This window comes from Oncorhynchus mykiss, chromosome 12, assembly GCF_057628025.1.
Source record: "Oncorhynchus mykiss isolate SJ-2025 chromosome 12, ASM5762802v1, whole genome shotgun sequence".
NCBI classification, from domain to species: Eukaryota; Metazoa; Chordata; class Actinopteri; order Salmoniformes; family Salmonidae; genus Oncorhynchus; species Oncorhynchus mykiss.
In genome coordinates this window covers 13,063,427-13,075,801 of record NC_143033.1, presented here as the reverse complement: position 1 = coordinate 13,075,801, position 12,375 = coordinate 13,063,427, and the positions used below count along the sequence as shown (strand labels likewise).

The following is a 12,375-nucleotide window of genomic DNA, read 5'->3' as shown; positions in this document are numbered from 1 at the left end:
CCCCATTAGCTGTTGCAAAAGCAGCAGAATCTCTCTGTACTTTGCTCTGTTCATCTTTCCCTCGATACTAACTAGTCTCCCAGTGCCTGCCCCTGAAAAACATCCCCACAGCATGACGCTGCCACCACCATGCTTCACCGTAGGGATGGTGCCAGGTATCCTCCAGACGTGATGCTTGGCATTCAGGCCAAAGAGTTTCATTTTGGTTTCATCAGGCCATCTGTTTCTCATGGTTTGAGAGTCTTTCGGTGCCTTTTGGCAAACTTCAAGCGGGCTGTCATGTGCCTTTTACTGAGGAGCGGCTTCAGTCTGGCCACACTACCTAAAGGCCTGATTGGTAGAGTGCTGCTGAGATGGTTGTCCTTCTGGAATGTTCTCCCATCTCCACAGAGGAACACTAGACATCTGTCAGAGTGACCATCGGGTTCTTGGTCACCTCCCTGATCAAGCTCTAGGAAGAGTCTTGGTAGTTCCAAACTTCTTCCATTTAAGAATGATGGAGGCCACTGTGTTCTTGGGGACCTTCAATGCTGCAGGCATTTTTTGGTACCATTCCCCAAATCTGTGCCTCGACATAATCCTGTCTTGGAGCTCTACGGACAATTCCTTTGACCTCATAGCTTGGTTTTTGCTCTGACATGCACTGCCAACTGTGGGACCTTATATGGACAGGTGTGAGCCTTTCCAAATCATGCCCAATCAATTGAATTTACCACACGTGGACTCCAATCCAGTGTTAGAAACATCTCAAAGATTATCAATAGAAACAGGATGCACCTGAGCTCAATTTCGAGTCTCATAGCAAAGGGTCTGAATACTTATGTAAATAAGGTTTTTATGTTTTTATGTGTAATAATTTTGCCAACATTTCTAAACACTGTTTTAGCTTTGTCATTATGGGGTATTGTGTGTAGATTGGTGAGGATACATTTTTTTAAATCCATTTTAGAAAAAGGCTATAATGTAACAAAATTTGGAAAAGGTCAAGGGGTCTGAATACTTTCTGAAGGGACTGTATATAGTTTATATCCTAATCGTACTGGATTCCAATTATATTGGCCAATCAACCAATCACTCTAATCTTAATTCCAACCCTCAGATGTCTACAGACTAACCCATCTTTACCCATTTACTCTTTCCTTTTGCAATACATCCCTCTATTTTACTGTGATGTCTTACGAGGGTCACAAACCTCTCTATTCCGTACCATTTCTATTGAGATTTCCCTGAAAATACTTTACCTAAGAGCATAATCATATTTCCTTTTGATTGTGGATTTTCAGATCTCCTAACAATACTGCTTGTAGGTCCATCTGAACACAGACATTATGACTTCATAACCACCGAAGGACAGTACCAAGAGAAATGATCCATTCATTCTGTTTTCTCGTGGCAGTCTGCACAGTCTGACTGTTCAATGCCCCATGGATAGATGTTTTTATTGTTTTGTGACGATAATTTATAAATTTTGTTTAAATTGAATAGGACATTTTGATGCGTACATTGCTGTTGTTGTATATCAGTTCATAAACACGATGCCATGGTATTGGGACATCACAAATCTGTTCCCAAACTCTTTGAGTTTTATGTGACATAGTTGTCACACCTCTCGACCTTGTGTTGGTGATTGTTTTATATAAGGAATGGAATGAGCAGTTTTCTTCTGCTGGTTCGTGTGAAGTCTGTGTGAGTGGATTTCATCTGCTGAACAATAACAGCTGTTTGATGAGGAGAATATTGATTGTTCTCCAGAGATTGATTTTCTAATGGTAGCTGAGTCAGCAAAAAACAGAAATGAAGATGCAGTGTGTGTTTGGTTAAAGATGACAGCCAGCTCTTCTTAATAAAGAGGATGGGTGTTACCTGGAAATGAAGCTATCCTGTGTGTGTGTTACCTGCCGATGAAGCTACAGTACTGTGTGTGTGTGTGTGTGTGTGTGTGTGTGTGTGTGTGTGTGTGTGTGTGTGTGTGTGTGTGTGTGTGTGTGTGTGTGTGTGTGTGTGTGTGTGTGTGTGTGTGTGTGTGTGCACACGTGCCCGCCCACTCCCCCAAGTTGGTGTGCCCATCACAGGAGGTTTGTGGCACCTTAATTTGGGAGGATGGGCTCATGGCTGGAGCAGAATTAATGGAATGGTATCAAAAACATCAGGGAATCGTATCAAACACATGCCATTTCATTCACTCCGTTCCAGACATTATTATGAGCTGTCATATCCCCTTTACCAGCCTTCTGTGGTGCCCATGTTCTGTATATTACCTGTTGATGAAGCTGAAGTACTTCTGCAGGTATCCAGGGTCAATGTTACTCTTACAGAGTTCTAGTTGAGTTCTGGGGTAGTAGTGTACATAGTTCACACACATCTCCTCCATGATCCCAAAGCCTCCCTGGATTAAAATGAGGAGAGAGCGACAGAGCAAAAGATAGGGAGAGAGGGGGAAACAGGGGGAGAGAAAGACAGGGAGAGAGAGGGAGGGAGAGGAAGGGAGAGAGAGATAGAGAAAGAGAGAGAGAGAGAGAGAGAGAGAGAGGGGGAGAGAGAGACAGAGAGAGAGACAGAGAGAGAGACAGAGAGAGAGACAGAGAGAGAGAGAGAGAGAGAGAGAGAGAGAGAGAGAGAGAGAGAGAGGGGGAGGAGTCAGGTTCCTGGGTTTAGCTCCATGCCTTCATCATAACCCCAGAAACAGCTAGTTCAGGCATCACTGACGACAGTGTGTGAGTTCAAAAAAACATCCTTACCCCAGTATACTTCATCTGCTGACTATCATTCCTTACCCCAGGATACTTCATCTGCTGACTATCATTCCTTACCCCAGGATACTTCAACTGCTGACTATCATTCCTTACCCCAGGATACTTCAACTGGTGACTATCATTCCTTACCCCAGGATACTTCAACTGGTGACTATCATTCCTTACCCCAGGATACTTCAACTGGTGACTATCATTCCTTACCCCAGGATACTTCAACTGGTGACTATCATTCCTTACCCCAGGATACTTCATATGCTGACTATCATTCCTTACCCCAGTATACTTCAACTGGTGACTATCATTCCTTACCCCAGGATACTTCAACTGCTGACTATCATTCCTTACCCCAGGATACTTCAACTGGTGACTATCCAGGAAAATAAAGAAAAAGCAGCTCTCCGTTGCTGGGTAAATCTGATAGATTTATTGACAGGACAAGAAAACAATCAGCTTACATTTCCGCATCAATCGTTTTCTTCAGAGCTTTGAGTAGAAAAAGGGTGGGAGGCACCTATATATCCTCCCAGGGGAGTGTCCCGCTCATTATGTCAATCAAACGTGTCAATAATATCAATACTGTCAGTAGTAGCGACTACACAGGTTATTCAAGCAAGAGTATGATCATCAGTCAAGATTCCTCTCATACATTCTAGATTCCTCCCATACATTCCAGACCCCTCCCCATATATTTACATTCCAGAACCCTCCCATACATTCCAGACCAATCCCCATACATATACATTCCAGACCCCTCCCCATACATATACATTCCAGACCCCTCCCCATACATATACATTCCAGAACCCTCCCATACATTCCAGACCAATCCCCATACATATACATTCCAGACCCCTCCCATACATTCCAGACCCCTCCCCATACATATACATTCCAGACCCCTCCCCATACATATACATTCCAGACCCCTCCCATACATTCCAGACCAATCCCCATTTCAGACTCCTCCCATGCATTCCAGACCCCTCCCTATACATATACATTCCAGACCCCTCCCATACATTCTGGACCCCTCCCCATACACATACATTTCAGACTCCTCCCATGCATTCCAGACCCCTCCCCATACATATACATTCCAGACCCCTCCCATACATTCTAGACTCTTTCCTATACATTCCAGACCCTCCCCATACATATACATTCCAGACCCCTCCCCATACATATACATTCCAGACCCCTCCCATACATTCCAGACCCTTCCCCATACATATACATTCCAGACCCCGCCCATACATTCCAGACCCCTCCCCATACATATACATTCCAGACCCCTCCCATACATTCTGGACCCCTCCCCATACATATACATTCCAGACCCCTCCCATACATTCCAGACCCCTCCCCATACATATACATTCCAGACCCCTCCCCATACATACAGTGCCTTGCGAAAGTATTCGGCCCCCTTGAACTTTGCGACCTTTTGCCACATTTCAGGCTTCAAACATAAAGATATAAAACTGTATTTTTTTGTGAAGAATCAACAACAAGTGGGACACAATCATGAAGTGGAACGACATTTATTGGATCTTTCAAACTTTTTTAACAAATCAAAAACTGAAAAATTGGGCGTGCAAAATTATTCAGCCCTTTTACTTTCAGTGCAGCAAACTCTCTCCAGAAGTTCAGTGAGGATCTCTGAATGATCCAATGTTGACCTAAATGACTAATGATGATAAATACAATCCACCTGTGTGTAATCAAGTCTCCGTATAAATGCACCTGCACTGTGATAGTCTCAGAGGTCCGTCAAAAGCGCAGAGAGCATCATGAAGAACAAGGAACACACCAGGCAGGTCCGAGATACTGTTGTGAAGAAGTTTAAAGCCGGATTTGGATACAAAAAGATTTCCCAAGCTTTAAACATCCCAAGGAGCACTGTGCAAGCGATAATATTGAAATGGAAGGAGTATCAGACCACTGCAAATCTACCAAGACCTGGCCGTCCCTCTAAACTTTCAGCTCATACAAGGAGAAGACTGATCAGAGATGCAGCCAAGAGGCCCATGATCACTCTGGATGAACTGCAGAGATCTACAGCTGAGGTGGGAGACTCTGTCCATAGGACAACAATCAGTCGTATATTGCACAAATCTGGCCTTTATGGAAGAGTGGCAAGAAGAAAGCCATTTCTTAAAGATATCCATAAAAAGTGTCGTTTAAAGTTTGCCACAAGCCACCTGGGAGACACACCAAACATGTGGAAGAAGGTGCTCTGGTCAGATGAAACCAAAATTGAACTTTTTGGCAACAATGCAAAACGTTATGTTTGGCGTAAAAGCAACACACCATCCCCACTGTCAAACATGGTGGTGGCAGCATCATGGTTTGGGCCTGATTTTCTTCAGCAGGGACAGGGAAGATGGTTAAAATTGATGGGAAGATGGATGGAGCCAAATACAGGACCATTCTGGAAGAAAACCTGATGGAGTCTGCAAAAGACCTGAGACTGGGACGGAGATTTGTCTTCCAACAAGACAATGATCCAAAACATAAAGCAAAATCTACAATGGAATGGTTCAAAAATAAACATATCCAGGTGTTAGAATGGCCAAGTCAAAGTCCAGACCTGAATCCAATCGAGAATCTGTGGAAAGAACTGAAAACTGCTGTTCACAAATGCTCTCCATCCAACCTCACTGAGCTCGAGCTGTTTTGCAAGGAGGAATGGGAAAAAATGTCAGTCTCTCGATGTGCAAAACTGATAGAGACATACCCCAAGCGACTTACAGCTGTAATCGCAGCAAAAGGTGGCGCTACAAAGTATTAACTTAAGCGGGCTGAATAATTTTGGGGGGCCCAATTTTTCAGTTTTTGATTTGTTAAAAAAGTTTGAAATATCCAATAAATGTCGTTCCACTTCATGTATGATTGTGTCCCACTTGTTGTTGATTCTTCACAAAAAAATACAGTTTTATATCTTTATGTTTGAAGCCTGAAATGTGGCAAAAGGTCGCAAAGTTCAAGGGGGCCGAATACTTTCGCAAGGCACTGTATACATATGTATCTCGAATCCAAAATTAAATCTAGAATCGGCTTCCTATTTCACAACAAACCCTTCTTCACTCATGCAGCCAAACTGACCATCCTACCGATCCTCGACTTCGGCGATGTCATCTATAAAATAGCCTCCAACACTCTACTCAACAAATTGGATGCAGTTTATCACAGTGCCATCCGTTTTGTCACCAAAGCCCCACCACTGTGACCTGTACGCTGTCATTGGCTGGCCACCGCTTCATACTCGTCGCCAAACCCACTGGCTCCAGGTCATCTACAAGTCTCTGCTAGGTAAAGCCCCGCCTTATCTCAGCTCACTGGTCACCATAGCAGCACCCACCCGTAGCACACGCTCCAGCAGGTGTATTTCACTGGTCACCCCCAAAGCCAATTCCTCCTTTGGCCGGTCTCCTTCCAGGTCTCTGCTGCCAATGACTGGAACAAACTGCAAAAATCTCTGAAGCTGAAGACCCTTACCTCCCTCACTAGCTTTAAGCACCAGCTGTCAGAGCAGCTCACATATCACTGCACCTGTGCATAGCTCATCTGTAAATAGCCCATCCAATCTACCTCATCCCCATAATGTATTTATTTATTTATTTTGCTCCTTTGCACCCCAGTATCTCTACTTACACATTCATCCTCTGTACATCCATCCATCCATATCAACAAAGGAAAAATGTATTTACCAAAACAGACAGATGTTCATTCAGACTTTGTGGCTCAATGCAATCTGATTGCAGATGATCCAAAGTATCTCTCTCTGTAACAATCTCCTCACTATATTGCAACCTCTGGAGGAAAGAGAAACTTTCTCAATTCCCCAGAATTTCCTCCTTGCCCTTATCGTAACCCCAGAATCACTGAGGACAGTGTGTGAGTATGTGTGTTTATATTTGTGCGTGTGTCTGTTCGTGCAATTGTACGTGCGTGAGAGTGAGTGTGTGTGTCCACTTCTGTCCACTGCTCTCAGCATCAGAGGAGAGGAGGAGAGAGCATCATCATCATCATCATCCTCCAGCCCAGAGCCTCCTTCTCACTGTGTCTGACCCCAGATTACTGAGATCTGGGCAGGGCAGTAGAGCCGCTCTGAGCCCTGTCTGTCTGTGGTAGGAGGATATACCCACATTAAACACATTAAGCTGGTTGGCTAAAGTTACTGGATAGATGCTTCGAACACAGCCACTGCTGTGAAGAGCAACGAAACCGTTATGTATCATTATGTATCATGGGTAGATCGTGATTAACTGACTTACTATTCTACAAATAGTATTGAGTTATTTATGAAGGTGATTTGTAGATCAGTCAGTCTAGACTCGTCTTCAAGTGCATGTGTGCATGTTTGCGGTCTGCATAACCATTTGCTACATTTCAGGGCTGCACTTGTAGTGAAAACCAAACATACTCACCACCGTAGGCTGGCTCCTGTCCTCTGTGTTGTATGTACACTTTGTCAAGAGGACGTCCCCCTGTTGGGGACACACACACTCAAATCAGGCAATGTTCTGCAGTAGTTGTAGTAGTACTGTGTATCATCTCTGTTGATCTGCAGAAGAGCAGAGACAGACTGTAGCTGTAGTAGTACTGCGTATTATCTCTGTTGATCTGCAGAAGAGCAGAGGCAGACTGTAGCTGTAGTAGTACTGTGTATCATCTCTGTTGATCTGCAGAAGAGCAGAGGCAGACTGTAGCTGTAGTAGTACTGTGTATCATCTCTGTTGATCTGCAGAAGAGCAGAGACTGACTGTAGTTGTAGTAGTACTGTGTATCATGTCTGTTGTTCTGCAGCAGAGCAGAGACAGACTGTAGCTGTAGCAGTACTGTGTATCATCTCTGTTGATCTGCAGAAGAGCAGAGACAGACTGTAGCTGTAGTAGTACTGTGTATCATGTCTGTTGTTCCGCAGCAGAGCAGAGACAGACAGTAGCTGTAGTAGTACTGTGTATCATCTCTGTTGTTCTGCAGCAGAGCAGAGACAGACTGTATTTGTAGTAGTACTGTGTATCATCTCTGTTGTTCTGCAGAAGAGCAGAGACAGACTGTAGCTGTAGTAGTACTGTGTATCATGTCTGTTGTTCTGCAGCAGAGCAGAGACAGACAGTAGCTGTAGTAGTACTGTGTATCATCTCTGTTGTTCTGCAGCAGAGCAGAGACAGACTGTATTTGTAGTAGTACTGTGTATCATCTCTGTTGTTCTGCAGAAGAGCAGAGATAGACTGTATTTGTAGTAGTACTGTGTATCATCTCTGTTGTTCTGCAGAAGAGCAGAGACAGACTGTATTTGTAGTAGTACTGTGTATCATCTCTGTTGTTCTGCAGCAGAGCAGAGACAGACTGTTGCTGTAGTAGTACTGTGTATGATCTCTGTTGTTCTGCAGAAGAGCAGAGACAGACTGTATTTGTAGTAGTACTGTGTATCATCTCTGTTGTTCTGCAACAGAGCAGAGACAGACTGTTGCTGTAGTAGTACTGTGTATCATCTCTGTTGTTCTGCAGCAGAGCAGAGACAGACAGTAGCTGTAGTAGTACTGTGTATCATCTCTGTTGTTTTCGTCTTGTTTCGCCCTCAGTCATCTTCTCTTCCTTCTTTCTCTCACTGCCCCCGTTCCCTTTACTGGATCTTATTCCAGAGACAAAACCCACCGTACTGTGTGGTATCTTATCCCACCTGCTGAGACAGCTGTGACAGTAGAAAGAGGAGCATACTTACAGGCAGCACTGTCACCATCTTCCTCAGCATTCTGATTATCTGCAGGAGGAGACAACAACATTCTCATCGATTGAATTGCTTTCAAAACACAATGATCCAGTGAAAAACATGAGCCAAGAAAAGTTAGTAGAGGTGCTGACCAACGGCGAGTAAACTGTAGGCTATAAAAAATAATAATAAAGAGATTCGCTCTCACTCTATACAGTATAAACTCCCAGTAATTGAATTGGTCAAACACCAACAATCCACCTTCATCCTGAAGAAGTCACTGTGATGCTGAAACATTGGTGGTGTTTTACCCAATAAATTACTGGCAGCTTGTATATACAGAGTGTAACTCTCTTTATTTATTTTTTATAAAACACACTGATCTGGCTGTGATTTCTTGCTTTGATGTTGCTTAAAGTTGTCTTGTATCTAGACTAATCAGAAGATATGAGCTGGATACAAGGAAGAGTGTTGTACAGGCAGGAGGTTAGAAGATACGAGGAAAATAGTTGTAATACATGCAGAGAGAGTCTCAATAGAAAGTCTTACACGACACTTCTTTTGTATTGCTAGGTATTACTACACTGTTGGAGCTAGAAACACAAGCCTTTCGCGGCACCTGCGATAACATCTACAAATAAAATGGTTTGAATACAGGTCTGTTAGAGAAAGGATATGAATACAGGTCAGTTAGAGAAAGGATATGAATACAGGTCAGTTAGAGAAAGGATATGAATACAGGCCAGTTAGAGAAAGGATATGAATACAGGCCAGTTAGAGAAAGGATATGAATACAGGTCAGTTAGAGAAAGGATATGAATACAGGCCAGTTAGAGAAAGGATATGAATACAGGTCAGTAGGAGAAAGGATATGAATACAGGTCAGTTAGAGAAAGGATATGAATACAGGTCAGTAGGAGAAAGGATATGAATACAGGTCAGTTAGAGAAAGGATATGAACCTTGGAGAATTTAGTAGTACCTTGAGAGAGAGAGAGAGAGAGAGAGAGAGAGAGCTCTGTGTGCGCTTGTGTATTTGTTGGTGCATACCTGATGTACCCAGAGGGGTTACCTGATAGTGGGTGCTGAAATGCTTATCCTCCTGTACCACCTTCACCTCTCTTCCACCCCTCACCAGAACCGTCCTCACCCCTCTCCCAGCCAAGTGGGTGTGCAGCTGGGACGCAAAGATGTTGATCCCCCCTGAAGGAAGGGCCTGGTGGAGGTCATGAGAGGAATTGGACATGTTAAGAAAGGTCCATTTGTCACGTTCTGACCATAGTTCTGTTATTTTATTCTTTGTTTTAGTATGGTCAGGGTGTGAGTTGGGGTGGGCAGTCTATGTTTTTTTTCTATGTTGGTTTTTGTTTTCGGCCTAGTATGGTTCTCAATCAGAGGCAGGTGTCGTTAGTTGTCTCTGATTGAGAATCATACTTAGGTAGCCTGGGTTTCACTTTTGGTTTGTGGGTGTTTGTTTCCGTGTGAGTGTTTGGGCCACACGGTACTGTTTCGGTTTTGTATATTCACGTCATTGTTTATTGTTTTGATTCAGTGTTCAGTGCTTTCTTTTATTAAAATCATCATGAACACTTACCACGCTGCGCTTTGGTCTGATCCTTCTTCCACCGACGACAACCCTTACACCATTATGATATTCTAACTCCTGTCAGTTCCATTTGTACTGAGATACTGTAGTTCTGGCCATGTAAGTAGAAATAGTATCTGATTACAATAAGACTAAGGGGGTCATTTATGCTCATGACAAGTATTACAATGCATTACAACCACATCTTAATGCTTTTACCTGGGGGTTTTGAGTAAAATGTTACCAGCTACCAAAATGTTCCATTGTTATAGAAGGTCCAGGAGTGGTTTCAGTCCTGTATCTACAGTAGACATCCCTGAGGGATATTGTAGCCTACCAACAGTCTGTGAGCACGTTTTCTAAGGATTTATGTTAGAAGGATATTGTACCAACAGTCTGTGTGCACGTTTTCTGAGGATTTATGTTAGAAAGATATTGTACTAACAGTTTGTGTACACTTGGACGTGCAGAATCCTGTGAGATGGAAGTTCTGTTCTCTGGGTGGTATGGCCATGACCGGGGTGTAGACCAGCCCAAGCTCCATGATGCCCGCGTCGTACCTCCTTAAGCTGGAGGTGTGGTAGAGACGCACCCCAGAGTTGTCCTTACGACCTGCATGGGGACACAGCACAACCAGAACCTGTCAGAGAGGAGGGGAGACAGGAAGGAGGAGAGGTAGAGGGAGGGGGCGGGACTGAAGGGAGGTAAGTGGGGGAAGAAGGGGGTAGAGGGGGAAGGAAAGGGGGAGGGGAGATAGAAGTGGTGTAGGAAGGGAGGGAAGAGGAGTAGTGGGGGAGGAGATCAAATTTGAGAGAAGGATGGGGTTTAGGAAGAAGGGGTAGAGGGAGTGATGGATGACGTAGGGAGGGGAGAGATGAAGACGGGTGTTGAGTAGAAGGAAGATGGAAGAAGCAGGGGAGATATTGGGAGACTATAGAGCAGAGCTAATCAACTGGTACTTCTGGTTTTCATTCTCTGCCTCCAATCAGGGAACACCTAGTGGGTGGACTGTTGACAATCAGTGACAGTAATTGATCAATTTACCACCAGGTAGAAAATAAAATGAGCTGTACTACATTGCTGAGGGGTGGTAATATAATAACCAAGCTCTAAGGTTCTTAGGGGTTGAATAGTATATAACTCTGTGATGGGTAGGTCGTTTTACCTGATATGAGGAGTGGGTTGTGGTAGTGCACCTCTAGTCGAAGAAACCTGGAAGACGCTGGTCCTCCTAGAGGCAGCCCTGCATCAGTTGGGTAGTAGAAAGACTACACATGCACACACACACACAGATGCATTCTTTTTATCATTGAACATTGCGTTATTTTTATCATTTAACATCACACTCTTTTTAACATTGAACATCACATTATTTTTTATCATTGAACATCACATAATTTTTATCATTGAACATCACATTATTTTTATCATTGAACATCACATTATTTTTATCATTGGGAACATCACATTAGTTTTATAATTGAACATCACATTATTTTTGTCATTGAACATTACGTTATCTTATCATTGAACATCACGTTATTTTTGTCATTGAACATTACGTTATTTTATCATTGAACATCACGTTATTTTTAGAATTGAACATCACATTTATTTTTATCATTGTGAACGTCACATTATTTTTACAATTTAACATCATGTTATTTTTTATCATTTAACATATTTTTTTTATCATTCCACATCATGTTATTTTATCATAGAACATCACATTATTTTATCATTTAACATCACGTTATTTTATCATTGAACATTGTGTTATTTTATCATAGAACATCACATTATTTTATCATTTAACATCACGTTATTTTATCATTGAACATCGTGTTATTTTATCATTGAACATCACGTTATTTGATCATTGAACATCGTGTTATTTTATCATTGAACATCATGTTATTTTATCATTGAACATTGTGTTATTTTATCATTGAACATCGTGTTATTTTATCATTGAACATCATGTTATTTTATCATTTAACATCACGTTATTTTATCATAGAACATCACATTATTTTATCATTTAACATCACGTTATCTTATCATTGAACATCACGTTATTTTGTCATTGAACATTACGTTATTTTATCATTGAACATCACGTTATTTTTAGAATTGAACATCACATTTATTTTTATCATTGTGAACGTCACATTATTTTTACAATTTAACATCATGTTATTTTTTATCATTTAACATATTTTTTTTATCATTCCACATCATGTTATTTTATCATAGAACATCACATTATTTTATCATTTAACATCACGTTATTTTATCATTGAACATTGTGTTATTTTA

At 42.2% G+C, this 12,375-nt stretch overlaps 1 protein-coding gene across 1 annotated transcript in view; it reads right to left on the bottom strand.

Annotated features, from left to right (window-relative positions):
• Window positions 1-12,375, bottom strand: part of dbh (dopamine beta-hydroxylase (dopamine beta-monooxygenase)) — a 48,950-nt gene that overhangs the window by 15,955 nt on the left and 20,620 nt on the right. The window contains exons 5-10 of the mRNA XM_036936939.2: window positions 11,222-11,324; window positions 10,502-10,668; window positions 9,544-9,687; window positions 8,485-8,523; window positions 7,184-7,243; window positions 2,259-2,386 (exon numbers count right to left, since the gene is read on the bottom strand). Of these exons, the coding sequence (XP_036792834.2) occupies window positions 2,259-2,386; window positions 7,184-7,243; window positions 8,485-8,523; window positions 9,544-9,687; window positions 10,502-10,668; window positions 11,222-11,324 (641 nt within the window). The remainder of the gene's footprint in view (window positions 1-2,258; window positions 2,387-7,183; window positions 7,244-8,484; window positions 8,524-9,543; window positions 9,688-10,501; window positions 10,669-11,221; window positions 11,325-12,375) is intronic.